The sequence below is a fragment of the Solanum lycopersicum genome, chromosome 7, assembly GCF_036512215.1.
Source record: "Solanum lycopersicum chromosome 7, SLM_r2.1".
NCBI lineage: Eukaryota > Viridiplantae > Streptophyta > Magnoliopsida > Solanales > Solanaceae > Solanum > Solanum lycopersicum.
Window position 1 is genome coordinate 65,708,677 of NC_090806.1, and position 17,207 is coordinate 65,725,883.

At 34.2% G+C, this 17,207-nt stretch overlaps 3 protein-coding genes and 1 non-coding gene across 4 annotated transcripts; 2 read left to right on the forward strand and 2 right to left on the reverse strand.

Annotated features, from left to right (window-relative positions):
• Nucleotides 1-1,871: 1,871 nt before the first annotated feature.
• Nucleotides 1,872-7,735, forward strand: LOC101247839 (proteasome subunit alpha type-2-B). Its single transcript, XM_004243238.5, has 12 exons — nucleotides 1,872-2,032; nucleotides 2,542-2,612; nucleotides 2,708-2,784; nucleotides 3,244-3,308; nucleotides 3,993-4,039; nucleotides 4,385-4,460; nucleotides 4,799-4,866; nucleotides 5,564-5,633; nucleotides 5,868-5,953; nucleotides 6,827-6,889; nucleotides 7,254-7,319; nucleotides 7,404-7,735. Exons 2-12 carry the CDS (start codon nucleotides 2,572-2,574, stop codon nucleotides 7,450-7,452), a joined length of 708 nt encoding a protein of 235 aa, XP_004243286.1. The 5' UTR covers nucleotides 1,872-2,032; nucleotides 2,542-2,571; the 3' UTR covers nucleotides 7,453-7,735.
• Nucleotides 7,736-9,074: 1,339 nt separating this feature from the next.
• TRNAT-AGU (transfer RNA threonine (anticodon AGU)) lies at nucleotides 9,075-9,148 on the forward strand. The gene has a single exon. It is a non-coding gene; the product is annotated as a tRNA-Thr (tRNA).
• A 991-nt stretch (nucleotides 9,149-10,139) lies between these two features.
• Nucleotides 10,140-12,787, reverse strand: LOC101247539 (trihelix transcription factor ENAP2-like). The gene is made up of 2 exons (XM_004243237.5): nucleotides 11,450-12,787; nucleotides 10,140-10,479 (listed from the first exon to the last, which is right to left on the reverse strand). Coding segments are annotated over exons 1-2 (1,203 nt in total). The 5' UTR covers nucleotides 12,652-12,787; the 3' UTR covers nucleotides 10,140-10,478.
• Nucleotides 12,788-13,489: 702 nt separating this feature from the next.
• On the reverse strand, nucleotides 13,490-16,097 carry LOC104648382 (protein PATRONUS 2-like). The gene is made up of 5 exons (XM_010325386.4): nucleotides 15,964-16,097; nucleotides 14,938-15,030; nucleotides 14,568-14,849; nucleotides 14,141-14,184; nucleotides 13,490-14,027 (listed from the first exon to the last, which is right to left on the reverse strand). The coding sequence occupies exons 2-5, from the start codon at nucleotides 15,002-15,004 to the stop codon at nucleotides 13,839-13,841; spliced, it is 582 nt and encodes a 193-aa protein (XP_010323688.1). The 5' UTR covers nucleotides 15,005-15,030; nucleotides 15,964-16,097; the 3' UTR covers nucleotides 13,490-13,838.
• Between the last annotated feature and the right edge of the window lie 1,110 nt (nucleotides 16,098-17,207).

Here is a 17,207-nt window from a genome sequence, read left to right on the forward strand (position 1 = left end):
TTCTAAAATTTTCTCAAATTTCGTAGGGAGGCCTTCATCGTTAATGTTGAATTGTTGATGTTTTCATTGTTACAACATTACAACTGAAGTCATATTTATCCCTTCCACTAAGATTTTAAATTATTATGAATGTGGAAAAAAGATTTATTGGATATCCAATAAGTTAATTAGTTGAAAAGATTGAGAAATAACATATATAAAATTTATGCGATTAAATTTGAAGACAAATAAAATTGGAAAAATTATATGGATGGTGTCTTTTAATAAATAATTACAAATTTAGCTATACTTTTTATTTAATATCATTTATAACAATACCATGTTAAATCTGTAATATGTATTAAAAGTGAATTAAGTATGCAATATTTATGTATTATAACTATTTTTAAAAGTATATTATGCTTTTTTGGTAAGAAGTTTACACATTATAGTACAAGTGTATTAAAATGTATTATCCATCAATTAAACTTGTATTATATGTGAAGAATAAATTGTACTTTGTAATATGAATTAAAAATGATCAAGTGAAAAAAAAATATTATTACTATAAATGATAAATATTTTTTATTTATAGTATATTTACGTAAGTTTCCCAAAAACAATTATACTATCACTATATGAGGAGAGTATTTTTGGGTTAATTAGCTTTAACCCAATAACTTATATTAGAATAAATAGTTTGAATAATCATATGAATAGGAATACGGGGGCCACTTGCACCTTAACAAATCTAAAGAAGAGATTATTGAGTGTTTCGATAAAATTTATCTCAAAGCTATATATACTTAATGACGTTGAATCATATTTGAGATAAAATGAACAAATTCTAACCCCAAAATCCTATATAGGTCAATTAGTGGTATAATTATAGGTATAATTTATGTGTTTCATAAATATTACTAGTTCATTTGTGATGGATTTGTTGATTGAAAGGTGCATATTATTTCTCAATTTCATTATGTTTGTGCGAATATCAAATATTATAACAGGTGAAAACTATTCACTTATCCGTAAAAATAATATAAATTTTAGATTAAGATGGTTTTAATCAATAGGTTAATTATTATCAAAAGCTTTATCAAGAAATTACTACTTGGGGTTGTAAATCCTAACCAATGGAGACAATTAAACTCGTCCAACTCTTACCAATTTTATTTATTTTTTGTCTACTTTCTTTTAATTTATTTAATTACTAAATAAAAGTTAATAATCTATTCAACAAATATATAACACATCAAACAAAATAAACTTTTTTTAAAAAATAGTTTGATAAAAATTTTCATGCATTAGTTTGAGATATATAATAATCAATATCTAATATTAACCTAAGCTGAATTTGAACAAATCAAAATTAACCAAATTAATAAATGTGAGGGTCATTAACACATCTAAGCTTTGACACCTTAGTCGAGTCCTATCTTCTTAAGGTGGTAATTAGGGATGCCAAATGAGCTGGTTAGATTGAAATTAGAGATATTAAAATGAGTTGAAATAGAAATTAGGTTAGATCTTGACCCGCTTAAGTTTAGTTTGAGCTCAAATGGGTTGAGTTCAAATGGACTAAAAAAATGTATTAAGTTTATAGCGGTTCAATTTAATCCGATTAATATCAATAATTTTAAAATAGTGATATTTAACTTTTATAATCACAATACGAATATCAGCTCAACTTTTTTTTATATATAAAAAAGGTAACAAATAAATAGATAAATCAACATTTAGGAAGATCATATTTCCGTGAGCTAATTTTGTCACCCTTAATAAATATACTTTCACCCAAAATCAAGTATATGGACTGTTGAAGCTGAAAAAAGTTATAATTCAATGTCCTAATAGCCTTAAATATTAGTTTAGGGACTACATTAAACTTTATAAAGAGTTTTGGGACTTAAGTGACCATCTTTCTCGTCCAAAATATATTTCTTCTTCTTCAAGGCTCAAGCACAAGAAAAGTATCAGTGGAGGAACAAGCTATTTCTGCAAATCCTCTTTGCTGCTGAAACTTTGCATCTTCATCTTCAACCTCTCGATCGTATGTAAAATTTGATCTCTTATGCAATCGTAGATATAAATTGTCACAATGTTTTTTATTTTTCGCTTTAATTTACTTAGGTTTTATGCTTTTTTCCTTACTATTAAAATTATTCCTGTGTTATTTGATGCTTTTTTGGTTACTTTTTTATGTATTGAATAAAGAGATTGTGCACATTTTCTGATTAAATACGTGAATATTTCAATTTTTTGTTATACGAATCAGATATGAGAGAGATTAATCCGGGAGCAGCATACTTCGTTAGATCCCTGCAGCATTGTTAAAATTTAGCGATGAATATTAGTTTTAATGAAGTAGAAAAGAAGTGGAATATTTATTGGTGTTCAGTGAAGTTCTGGATATCGATTTTCGGTCTATTTACCTTTTGGTGAATTAGTTAATCATGGTTTAAAATAGTGAATTTGCAGTTTCAGTAATGATGTTAGTTAAGCTAGTGATTCTACTGTCTGACTTATACTGTTTTTGCTCGGAACGTTATCATTTTACAGGTTTTCAACTGAAAATTAGTCCTTAAGGCAATGGGTGATAGTCAGTATTCTTTCTCACTTACAACTTTCAGGTATAGGTTTATGAGATAGAACTTGTATGTATTGGATCAATTATATAGTTTCTACTCAATTTTGATGTCTGATATTGTAATATGCCGTGGCATAGTCCATCTGGAAAGCTGGTTCAGATTGAGCATGCATTGACTGCTGTTGGATCTGGCCAAACATCATTGGGAATTAAAGGTAACTCAAGGTCTAATTTAAATGCAAAGTTATTGATATGGCAATAGCGTTAACATATGTCTGCGATTATGTTCTATTCAGCATGTTCACTTGCTTTGTATTATAAAAAAGGTTATCGTAGAGAATGCCGAACAAGTTAACTCTGAAATATTTGAAACCGAATCTTGTAACATCGTTTTACTTCTAGTTGTTGATTTAAATGCTTTTGGCTCTGTAACATAGATGACTTGCATCCCCATACTGGGATTTTTAATTTAGTGAAGACTGAAGAATGTAGTTGTGACTTTATAAGCCAATAATACTATAATAGGATACACATGTCCTTCAGGTATTGTGGTGTGATTCTACTTCTCATTTAAGAGTTCCTTCTGGAGAAGTTTCAAGCTTTTGTTTTCCTAGCTCGATTAATAGTTGTGAAGTTCTTGTAGTGATTTTATATATCCAACTGTTTGATTGCAGCTTCTAATGGTGTTGTAATTGCTACCGAGAAGAAATTACCATCTATCTTAGTTGATGAAGCATCTGTAAGTATATCCCGTAAAGTTTATCCTCTGTTGTCTATTTATGATAATGAATGTTCCTTGTATATTATAGTTGCCAGACTGACTGTTGATAGCTAATCAAATATAGTAGTGCTCTTATTTTTCTCTCTAAAGTTGATTCTAGTGATTTATTTTTATACTCTTAACTTTTTGTTGATAAAAATTTCCAATGACTGTGTTGGTGTGAGTAGTAGTTTGCAGTTTAGTAATAAGTTAGGCATAAGAGAAGATATCTTCTTTTTAGTTCAATCTATGAGTACCTGGTCTGATATCCAATTGAGCTTCATCAAGATTGAAACAAATGATGATTTTTTATTAAGTTTAGATAATTAGTCTGTTTGAATTTGCGTATGCATTGAAAATATATAAATTTTAGTAATGTTTACTTTACTGCTCTGTAGAGTTATATTCTAAATTATATTCACAAAAGCAGTTAGCCAGTTACCAGGTTACAACATACCAACAAGTGCATTCATGTTTGTAGTCTTTGGTGTTAAATTCGTATATTCTGTGGTTCGGTGATATTTATTTCTACCTATCACGTCTTGGAACTGCATGGGCATTCCAAGTGCCTTTTTGTTTTTGCTTTACATTCCTTAACCTTTGCCATGTTGCGTCTTCCTTTTAGTTTACCCTTCTACACCTGATTCTTTGAATGTATAACAGGTGCAGAAAATTCAGACTTTGACATCAAATATTGGAGTTGTGTACAGGTACAATCTGTTATATGATAGAGCACAAAAAATTTCCTATGCCCATGGTGCTTTGTCCATAGTTGAATTGACAAATCGATTGGCGATTTGCCTTGCTTAGCTAGTTGCTATTCATTAGAACTTGAAACTAACAACTTGTTATACGTGGAAGGATGGTACCTATGAAAGCTGATATGGTTCTACTTCTGTTCCAAATTATCTTACAATATCCGTAAAGCATCAATATATGCCTTGCAAATGGTCTTAGTTCTCTGATATATCCTTCCACGGGGTGTTTTTATATGTTCTTGTGGTTACTGCATTACCTCTGGTGATCTCTCTAATACCAAAATTTACTCCTTGCAGTGGCATGGGTCCTGATTCTCGAGTTTTGGTTCGGAAAAGTAGGAAGTCAGCTGAGCAATATTACCGACTCTATAAAGTATGAATTAGCTTTCATCAAATCTCAATTCTATGATTCAAGTGCAGTATTTCCTTAATGATTCAAGTGTAATGTTACCACTCTGCCGGGTGATATTTGTACAATTGATATAACTGTCCTACTATTTTGCAATTTAAGATGCTTCTTCTTTGTATTGATGCTAACATATAAAGTTGCTGTCTAATCTTGCTCTTGCTATACGGAGGCAGAGGTTTTCTATTGGAGCTCCCTTTTCCTCTAACCTGCATTGTTTGTTTCACACTAGTGCTTTAATGTGATGTTGCTTTAGCATACTTTATTCCTTCTACATTTGCCTGATTTATCTATGTGGTGCATAGGAACCAATCCCTGTCACTCAACTGGTGAGGGAAACTGCTGCTGTCATGCAGGAATTCACCCAATCAGGGTAAGCACTCTTTTATTCCATACTTCCACTTCACTTGGAGGATCCTATAATATGTGCTGATCATATTTTAAATATCGAGAAACATGGTCAATAAGCATTCGTATTGTCAATCCCAACTTGTTTGGACCTGAGGTCTAGTTTTTGTTGTTGGATACCAATAGTTATCACTGACTAAACAATTCTATTTGTTACTCATTATTCATTAACAATATTTTAAGATTAATAACGTTCCTCTCTTTGCATTGTTATTTCTTACCTAGGTTTAGTAGGTGGATTTTTGAGTTTGGGTTAATTTCTAAAGGAATCGTTGTTGGATTACTGGGGCTGCACAAGCCTCCTTTATATAGGATGGAAGCAATGTGCACTACAGTTGTTGTAGTCATTTCTAATTTTTAGCTACTCTCCGGAAGCATTTCTGGAAGTGGAGGTTAAACTTGGCCTCTAAACTTTTTGGTTCTCTTGGATGTGCTCTCTTTTCATGTTAGAATATGAATTAATTGTTCTGTTGACGAAGATCAACACTTATGATTCATCAGACTATCAACTGTAGGGCAGGCAAAGCCATATCTTTCTTGAAACTAATCCAGATGCTCATCTGTATCTATGTGTGATTTTCTTTTGGATGTTCAAGAAAGAGGTCATTTTTAGTCTTCTTGGGCAATCCCTTACTTTTGTTTTTCTGTTTTCTCCGGTACAGTGGTGTAAGACCATTTGGTGTTTCACTCTTGGTTGCGGGTTTTGATGACAAGGGTCCACAACTATATCAGGTATGTTGTCTATCAGTGCTGGTGATCTCTCTGGTCACTTTCTGTTCTTGAGGTGTCTAATTTGGTGATCTATACTTCATGAGGTGAATTTACATAATTTGTATTGATTTTCTTCATGGTGTTTCACTTGTGGGAGCTTTTATTCTTTGTAAATTTTGTTTAATGAGCTGCAGCCTGCAGGTTCCTTTGTTGCTTGAACTCTTTTCATGTTCAGCTGTTTTTTTCTCATTTTAGGTTGATCCATCTGGTTCGTACTTCTCTTGGAAGGCTTCAGCAATGGGAAAGAATGTCTCTAATGCCAAGACATTTCTCGAGAAGAGGTGAATCCTTATTCATTTAAAAAAAGTTGATCGTTTATTCATAAAAATATTTAACCTCCTTTTTCTTCTTTTTAAATGCTATATTTTTACATTTACTGGTCTACAATCGAAGTTACTGTCTGATTTTATGTAACAATTACCAGTTTTAGAAAACTCATCTTAACCAGCTACCTCATGAGTTTGTAGCCCTAATAGTTTTGGTTAAACAAGAACAATAATCTCTCCTCAATAACCCACAGCTGTCTAATTCTTCATCCATTGATGGACTGTCTTGATCTTTTACTGTGCACCATCTTTATATCAACCTGCTACTGCTTCTTGCACTTCCTCTACTTTTACCAAAAGTTGCAAAAAGTAGTTGGAACAGCTTTTATGCAAGGGAGACATTGTTCACTTTGTGAGTGTGTCAATGATTTGCATCTGTTCTATTCTATTACTCTGGATGTGCTAAGGGTTATTACGCGAACCGAGTTGTAATTTATTAGCCTCATGGCATCAGAAGATGGGAGGGGGTGAAAAGGGAGGAAATCTATAAAGGTATGGGTTTTATTGCATTTCTACAAATGTGCTAGGAAGAGAATTGTTGGTAATGTACAATTGATTTGCTTGAAACAAGTAGCCAGCAGAGGGCTTCTGCCCATACTGCTTTGTGACATCAGTTGGTGCTGGCGATTGGAGTTGTAGGTCAAACTTTGACATACCTTTGAAGGATGTTAACCATTTTTCTGTCCCACAATGTCAAATGTTGTCTGCATGTTGGAACATTGTCTCATTGGCCAACTACCAAGCCTATTAATTTGGGGTGCTTTTCAACCCGTTTGATTACTGGTGAAGTATTATTAAAGTAAAACATAACGTTCCTGTTCCACTCAGATACACGGAGGAAATGGAGCTCGATGATGCTGTACACACTGCTATCCTGACATTGAAGGAGGGGTAAGATTAATTTATTCCTATATGCAGGAGCTGTCTGTTCTATATGAAAATATCCCCTTTGATGGGACGTGTTTTTTCAACCCTCTAGATGATTTTGGTGTCCTCTATATTCACATAATGTTTGTTGGCACCACAAAAAAAAAAGGATTTAAATCTTGTTCGTCATGTTAAATATATAGTATCAGAAATATCACGCACTTGAACTTGTCCAAAATTGCGAGACCATTCCTATTGCTTGCTTGTTGTGCAGTAATGGTTCTCAATGCAAAGTTTCTTTATCGACGTTCTGCCCCCCTCCCCTCTCCCTGAACAATAATAGTAAAAGAATCCTCTAAAATAACTCTTATTTGGTGTGTTAATCCAGATTTGAAGGACAGATCTCCAGCAAAAACATTGAGATTGGAATTATTGGAACAGACAAAGTATTCAGGCAAGTGTCTTCTTGTCTTTACAGTTTTTAACATGAGTTCACTCTGTTAGCCGGTTACTAAAACGGTCGTTCATCTCATTGCAGAATTCTCACTCCAACTGAAATAGATGATTACCTACAGGAAGTAGAATAGATTTTCCTTTCAGCCAAAAAGGAATTGGAAGTAGTTGTTGGACAGGAAGCGCAGCTAGGGGCATAGCACAAGCTCAACTATGGGAGGTTCTTGCTGGTTTGGGTATAATTTGATGTTTAATCAAAAACTAAACTTGGTTGTATGTATTTTGGTCATGCTATGGTGTTATTTATGCTCTGATCTGAAAAGCTTAATATGGGCTTTTCTCAGTTTCTTAAATTCACATATTGTTCAAGTATTACCTTAAAACACACATCAAAAAGAGAAAAATTACATTCATGAACTGCATGTTTAGTTTGTTTTCACAATTACCAGCCTAATAGTATCTATATCTTCAAATTTTACTTTAATTTATACCATTTACCTAAAAACATAGTGAAATTTTACGTTAAGCAAAGATTCATTAGTGTTTACTGAAATTTATACCGTGTGATTTAATAGTCTAGACTAGGTTTTTTTAAAAAATTGATATTAGCCAACTTTACCTTGACGATAGCAACAAAATACCAATTTGGGATGTATAAAAGACTAGAACCAATTTGGGATTTTTATTAAGAGATAAAATAAAATTTGATAGCAAATCGAAACAATGTCCTTAGATCCTATTCTCAAGCTTATCACGTCTACAAAGAGGATTTTCCGTAGCCAAAGTGACACGACCAGAAGACTTGTAATCGAAAGTACATGCATGTTCTTCAGGATACTTATGAACACTACAAAACATTCCTTTACATCGACAACTAAACCCTATTAATCCTACTTTCTTCTTGCAAGTCATGCATCTTTGCTTAATATTCTCGGTTGTACCTTTAGAATCATCTTGACAAGTAAGAGATGATATCTTCACCGATAAAACCGCGACATTCTTGGCTTCTTCTTCTTTCAGAAAAGCTTTGTAGCATTGAGAACAAAGATTGTTATTGCTTGAAGTTCCATAAAAACCACAACCCTTTGCACATAGAATTGGATTTTCTACTTTGCCACAAGAAGTCATCTTTCTTGTACAAATATTTCTTTTTAGAAGAGCAAATTATTTAGCAGTAATGGTGATTTTGTTTTAGTTGATGAGTGATGTTCATGGTTTTGATGGTAATATATAGAGAGGACAAATTAAGATACTATTTTTCCTAATAGAAATCAAATTAGGAAAATAGCGGCTCTTTTTTTTTCCCCTATTCCGTTTTGGTTTAGGAATATAATCTTCCTTTCTAATATTCCTTCCGGAACACTTTATTTGTCATCCTTACTAAAAATAAATAGTTAATGTATGATTTTTTTTTTAAAAAAAAATTAAGATATCATTAATTATTTATTTTCAATTTAACCCTTAATCATATATAAATATGAAAAGATATTAATAAGCGTGTAAAACAAAAAAAAACACAAGTAAAATAGATTTAAATGTATTAGCAAGTATGTATAAATAGACAATATATATCTTGTTGATTTAGTAATCAATTTAACATGTTTGCAAATAAAAAATGGATAAATCAAGCCAATATATATAATCAAATTGAACCAACAATGCACACACCTATAGGAGCATCAATGAAGAACACACCCTTATCAGTAACTGCTGACTATACGTACAATATACTTTTAAATTTTTTATAAAACAAGCAGCTCTCGTAGCTCAGTTGGTTAGAGCACCCGTTTAGTAAGCGGGAGGTCTTGAGTTCGACTCTCAACGAGAGCAAAATACCTTTTTGTTTGTTTGTGTGATTTTCTTTCTTTACATAAATTTTTTTTTATGTTATTATCACATACTTTTTCATTTTCGAATACAACTCCTAACTAAGCAACAAATAAAATAGCACAGTCTACCTTGTTTATGATAGGTCATTGGCTCGAGATACAACTCTCGACTAGCTAACAAAAAAAATAACACACTCTACCTTGTTTATGATAGATCATTGACTCGAGATACAACTCTTGACTAACCAATAAATAAAAGGTCATAACACCACACTCTACCTTGTTTATGATAGGTCATTGACTCGAGATACAACTCTTGATAACCAATAAATAAAAGGTAACACACACTACCTTGTTTATGATAGACGCCCTTGACTCAAGATACAACTCCCAAACTAGCCAACAAATAAAATAGCACATTCTACCTCGTTTATGATAGATCATTGGCTTTATATACAACTTTTGACTAGCCAACACATAAAATAACACACACTCTACCTTGTTTATGACAATACGCCCTTGACTCAAGATACAACTACTAAGTAGCCAACAAAAAAAAAAAAAATCTAAGCAACTTTGATTAGAGGTCGCTCTCCTAGGTCAGTGACAAAATGCATTATTGCCATATCATATGGCGACATAGATAGTGACCAAGCCTAAGCAAAGTTGTTGGTGAGAAATGAAATCTCATGTTGATGGGTCACTTACAACCAGTGTTTTCAAAGACGTTTTAGGGGCGGCAAGTACCTCAAGTGTTTTCAAAGGCGCTTTTGGGGCGAGCCTCCGATATTTTTCTCATAAACTTTGAATGTTTTCGGTAGGTTTTTCATTACAACACATATTCGGTGTAATTTCACAAATTGAATCTCTGTATGTTCAGGATTATGAAAATATTCATATTTTTTGCTGACCAAAAAGAACACAAACTATGGTCATCACAATCCAATGTACTAAAGTTTAAACCTTCATGCATCCACTTAGTGCATAGATAGTCATCATCAACAGCTTGAAGCTTCGAATAATATATAACTAGGAGCACAGTAAAGAAAGTCTCAACTCTCAAGTCACCATTTTCACCTAGCTGGAGTGAAAAAAACATGTTATCTAGAGAAAGATAAGTTACAAAATTACTCCAGATTTTAAGCAGCTAGATACAAGTTCTTGAGCAACGACCATGCGTGGAACTAACATCTCTAATGCATCTTCAAAGTAGCAGACTGGTATTCATATGAATACGCTAATCAAAATATATATGCATGTATATGGCTTGCATAAAGATCCCCGCATTAGATTGCAGAGCATGCCACCAAACCTCCATCTACAAGCAATTATCTGATCATCAAGAACACAGTAATTAGCTGACCACCATTCAAAAGAAAAGAGAAAAAGGCAGCAGAAACGGAAAAAACACGGTCTCTTATGCACACCGATTAACTTCATAATTAATGTTCTATAGATCATTCAGAAGTGCCCATTAGCTAGTTTAACACGGACATGATTCGGAAAGATAGACACAATTCAATTCATAGTGAGTGAGTTTACATGAGCAACTTCTATAAGATATCGCAGAAAATGAATTGCTCTGCATCAACTCTCTCACTTAGACATGATTAACATTTATTCAGCAAAAACAATCAAGTTTATAACCACGGGAGAAGCCCCAGTCCACATCTCCTTGATTAGTCGAAGCCCTTCCAATCATTGTCAACTTCACTCCATTGTTTCTAGCACAATGAAAGATTGAAGTGAGGCCACTAGCTCCTAGAAATCCTTAATTCCCTGTGCCTTAAGATTTATTCAGGTTCCGATTAGCTATGAAAAAGATATCCACAAATTGCATGTCCAAGGGAGAGTTATGATAATGGAGAAACAAGATTTGAGGTACACTGACTCAACGAGTCAAAATTTCCCCTCCCCTCAGAAACTCTGAACAACGAAGATCAAAGTAAATTCAAGGAACCTCAGAAAACCAGATACAATGAATTAACAGCTGCTAGAAAGATTATACCATCAATACCCAATAATTCACAAATCTAACAAAGACGGTATGTAACTACGCATAGTTAATACCAATCAACAATGCCTCAATCCCAAACTAGATTGGAAGTTAAACCCTCCTTCAACATTCAAAGACTACACACATGGATACATACTGTGTTGCTCGAATACTCCAAGAATGCAGTACTTTTGGAGGATCTCGGCATTTTTGGGTTGTTACAGCGACATAGGATACATGCACAGGCACTTATATGAATCTAAATCACATTGAATGAAGAAAAAACACAAAAAAAGAGTCGCTCACCATCTTCTAAGCTGTGTTTTAGAGCGTTTAAGCTTTTCAAGGTGCACTTGTGACTCCATAATTAGCTTCATTCTCTGTATCTCTAAGTCCTTTGCAAATTGCATTCTTTGCTTCTCCAACTCAATCATCTGCCTCTGTTTTGCCATTTCTACTCTTTCATATATCTCCGAAAATTTTCCTATTGACTCAGCTAGCATCTTATAACCCTCTACCAACCCCCCACTCTTCTTTCTCTTGATTCTACAAGTAGCAATGGCCATAGCTGATGCTGCCACACTCGACGTCTCCGATTCCTCTTTCTCTTCGTCTGAATCATCAGAGGCAGCCGCTGCTGCTGCTGCCATGGCCGAGAAATTTCTTCGGGACACCTTGTAGTCTATGGCTGCAGCTGGACGCTTCGATCGGGGACCAACTGGAATGCCCAACAGTGGCGGAGGAGGCACTGGTGGCGTTCTCCATTGAAAAGGTAGCATTTCCGGCGGTGGCGATCTCCATTGAAGAGGTGACATTTCCGGCGGTGGCGCTCTCCATTGTGGAGGTGACGTTGCCTGCGTAGGCGGCATTCTCCGTTGAGGAGGTAACGTTGTCGCCGGCGGTGGTGGAGAAGCTTTCGCGGTGACTCCAATGAGAACGTTGAGGCTGCTGAAGAAAGGCCAAGCGGAGATATAACGACCGGGGGATTGAGATACTTTAGCCCTCTCAATCTTATACTTCTTCTTCAAGGTGTCAATACGGTTTTTGCACTGTATATCCGTACGATACTGCTTTTTGATATGGCCGTGCTGTGCGTTGACAGCATCGGCGACTTCCTCCCAGTGCTGATGCCTGAGATTTCCCCGGTTGAGCTCCAAATACCTGGAACCCCATGCCTCTATCAACGTATGAGTCGCTGCCTCTGACCAGCAATCTTCTCGAGCTGGAAAAACCGGCGTCCGAGCTGACATCGACGCTGGCGTCAGCATCGGAGGTGGAGGCAGTGCTAGTAGCTTGTTGTCTCTACCCGGCAGCGGAGACCGGGAATGCGACGGAGATGGAGAGTTGTGATTGGAGAAGGGAGGAGCTAAGTGATCGTCGTCGGACATGGTACCGGAATGTGAAACGACGGCAGCGTCGGCGGCGGAGGGATGAAAAATAGTGGAGGAATTAGGGTTAGAAGAAGTGATCAGTGAGGGGTTATCAGTATGGTTGTGTCGACGGAACATTGGGCGCCGACGAAGGTGGGGTGTAGTAGACTGTAGTGGTACGTAAGGGACTGTTTGGATTTTCAGATTTTGAGCTAATGGGCTTTGCTAGAACTCTCTTTTGGAGGGAAAGAGAAAATCAAAACAATTTAATACTTTTTTGTGGAAATAATAATTCAAATTCTATGAGTTCTAGATATCAAAAAATTCTACATAAAGAGGCTATCCTCCGAATAAGGCCTGTTTGGTGTGAATTCAAATTAATTGACTCTAATATAAATATCAAACATTGAATAAGAAATAATAAAAAGTTTAAATTCTCACTGATTGAATAAGAAATAGTAAAAAGTTTAAATTCTCACTGAAATAAAGAAGTGATTTTTCACTTAGCATCCAGTTTATTTTACCCACATGATTTTACGTTCATTTAATCATGTAGTACTTGATTAGTAGAAGTAGTAATCTGTTTTTTTACATTCATTTGATCATAATGGTTGATTAGTATTTAGTAGTAGTAGACTAGTAGTAGTAATATGTTTTTGGATCAATGTTGTACAGATATCTAAGAATAATTTACTAATATCATTTGATTTGAGGTGTAAAACTAAAACAATAGTGGTTTATGTTTCGGCACGAATGATATTTCACTCTATTTTAATTTACGTGATACTATTTGATTAGACATAAATTTAAAAGTTAAACGGGACAGGTTTATGTTTGTTTGTCTACTTGGGGTTGGTACAGATTTACGTAAACAATTATATTGGATATTGACTTTGTATATTGTATCACCACAAGTGCACCAATATCGTATTCCAAAATGAAAATGTTGAAGCAAAAGTAAAGTTGTCTCTATCACTTATTCGAATCGTAGAATCAATCACTAATATCTTGTCAAGGTAGTTGCCTACTTTACACCTCGTTTGGAAGAGGCTCTTCGCCGAACCATGTGTAAACACAAAAAGGTTCATGCATTGAGCAAAATTCAGAACAAACCATCACGAATTCACACACTACTTGTCATTTCAGATTACAAACTCACACAACTTAGCTCAAACTAATTTCAGACAAGTCTCCCACAGTTAGTAAAAAGCTGAAATGTAAATAATACTCCATAACTGTTGGATTACTAGTGCCAAATTTAAAATTGTTAGTTACCTAATATCATATACTTGTCATTGACTAAATAGAGCAGCTCACTGGCCATTTCAGCAATCTTTTTCTTCATTAAGTGTAAATTCGACAGGCTCAAACGCCAACTCAGAAGGAGAGAAGGGTGGAGAATCCCTCTTCTTGGGAGAAGATGGATCCCATGAAGATTTCAACCAAGAGAACTCTGACATAGACAATTCTTCTGGCACGGGATAGCAGTGTGAGTTATCGATTCCTTTATCATTCTGTTGAACCAAAAAATTTAGTCGTATGAGAACACTACAACACTTATAGATTTTTGTCTTCAAGACCATACTTATCCGTATGAAAATGCAGAAGAATGAAGTACTAGACTCACCATTCCCATTTCTGTTTTTGGTATGTCAATATGAGAGGCTGAATCTGCAGCAGGAAAAAATGTGCTATAAGGTTTTCTTCCAGTATCTTATTGGATTCAAAGCACGGTAAGTATGGAGCAAAAACTGTATAAAGGAAAATAGCGGTGACTATCATATTGCACCAATGCAATACTCATTTTCAGCATCGAAGAACTGTCTTTTCCAAATAATGGAGTAATCACAATCCAAACAAAAGATAACTTGAAGAAATAAAACGTATCCAAGTAATATCGATAACAAGTTGTAGCTAGAAAACTATATCAATGATTAAGGTTGTGTTACTAGTTGGGCCGGTCAGTAGATGAATCATTATGTTTACAGACTGAAAATCCAAATTAATCGAACACTATTGAAACAGAATTCACATCCGAAGTAAGAAGAAATTACCACAACCAGGCAGAACCAATTCCATGAAATGTTTTCGCGTGATTCCTGAACGTTGTGCCTCAACACATTTTTTGTGATCATGTTGAAATGTCTCCTCTGCTATGTTAAGCTCACTTGGAACTTTAACCTCCTTCTGTGAACTCTTTTTCTTTGCTGCTTCTTCAGGAAGGGCAGTTGATTTGTTCGTGATGTCATTGAGGGCATTACGACTTTTAAGCCCTGTGATACCTTTTTTAAGAGCTTCAGGTTTACCACTCTTTGATTTGCCAGATATCCAACCCTCTACAAATAATTAATGAAATAAATCAGTAAGCTTAGCTGCACGGTTTATCAAATCTTCCAGATAGACAAGTAAAATGACATCGTGTACTTTTGAAGTATATGTCCGAGTTTTCATCTTGAAATATAAGAGGCCTCTGAATGAGATTCTTTGCCATGATTATCGCACTCAATCAAATTATGCCTGCAGAAGTATATCACAATCAGAAAGCAGAAATATTCAGTAATCGACTTATTCAAACCAACACTTGCTTTCGAAGGGCTGCTAACTCGCAATATGGAAACAAAAAGTCCATTTTAAGGCCTTAACATCTTTGTCCTCTTCTTCCATAATATTAGTTCTCAAAATTTTGACTATGATACCCAAAGGAAAATAAAGTAGTACATCCAACAACTTAAAACCCGTTTTTCTTTTACAAAAATGGAGTACATGCTAGATTACACACACTTCGACTTATTTCACAATGTACTTGCTATCTCCCACCGGCACAAATACATGATAACTCCATCCATCAAGGCTTGAACAGATTAAACCCAAGACCTCATGACTCACTTGCACACATTTCGACTAATTTCACAAGGTACTTACTATCTCCTACAGGCACAAATACAAGATAACTCCATCCATCAAGGCTTGGACAGATTAAACCCAATACCTCATGACTCGCTTGCACACAGTTCCACTAATTTCACAAGGTACTTGCTATTTCCCACCGACATAAATACAAGATAACCGTCCATCAAGGCCTGGACAGATTAAACCCAAGACCTCATGACTCACTTCCACACAGTTCGACTAATTTCACAATGTACTTACTATCTCCCACCGGCACAAATACAGGATAACTCCGTTCATCAAGCTTGGATAGATTAAACCCGATACCTCATGACTCTCATACCAGTTAATTGAAAAAATTGAACTAGGATATATCAATCGGGAACGCAACGTGGAAGATAACGATTATCACAAGGAAAACAAAGAAGAATTGCATATTTCATTTGTCCAAACTCCAAAGTAGAACATATTCAAGTAGAAATTAAAGTAAACCGATTCATAAATGGAAGCTAACAAACAGTAGTAAATTACTGGATAGAATAAGAAATGCAGGGAACTTACAACTCGATTTCACCGGAAAAATAGTTTGCCGGCGCCCGGCGGATAGTGGTGTCGATTAGGACAAGGGCGGGAGATGAATACAATTCAAATTCGGAAAAGAACCCGACTTTTAACTGGAAGTTGAAGCCCAATTGAATATTTTGGGTTTCATTTCCTAATTTAGAATTGGGCCCAAAAATATAAATTTGAATATGTTTGGAGAACCTTAAAGAAATTACACTAATTTAGGAACTAATTATTTAGGTACATTCTAATTTATAATATTATGAATTGTACTATACTTTGATACGTTCAGATAACATATATCTCAAGATACTTAAGGTCAAAATTAAATATAACTTGTTTTGGATACAGATTCACTATCTAAAAAACATACACAATTCTCATCTTGCTCGTCTCTCTCCCTATTTTAGTGTAGGCATAATATATATATGACCCTTAATTTGGCGTTAGTTAGCAACTATAACCCTTAACTTTGTATGTACACAAGCAGACACTTAAACTTGTATAAAATTGAACAAGTAGAACACGTATCCTAAATGACATGATATACATAGGACACAAATCTTTCATGTATGGTGTCATGTAGGATGAACGTGTTAATTTGTTCGATTTTAAATAAATTTAAATATCTACTTGTGTACATATAAAATTAAGCTTCATAGTTGTCAAGTAACGTCAAGTTAAAAATTATATTTATGCATTATGTCTTTAATATATCTTATAGCAAAAATATATATATCAAGGTCTATCTTTCTCGATATGTAATAAAGTATAATATGATATGCATATATGTATAATAAGATAGTTTTCCTTTGGTAAAGCCAGTTAACTCGGGTCATTTGCACTTCTGCTCATATTTTACTAGTGAACTTAGCCGCGCTTTACGTGATAAAAAATTACTCGTTAAATTTGTTAAATAATTAATTTTTTGAATAGTTGATTACTAAATATATTTCTAAAGATTCTTTATAGTCTTTAATTTAAATATATCAAATTTTAAGTCTTAATTAAGTTTATTATTAGTACTTAAATTTTATATCTTTTGTAATTTGAAATCGCTTAACAATTTTCAAAATTATAAAAAAAAATCCTAAATTTATTCTCTTTATTTTAATAAGAAAAGTAAATTTAATGTAATAAGTTGAACTCTTTATGAAATTTAAATTTAATTTAATAATATAATAAGCTTAATGAAAATATAGTTTTTTTCTAATATCTATTCGTTTCCTTCAAAAGTATTA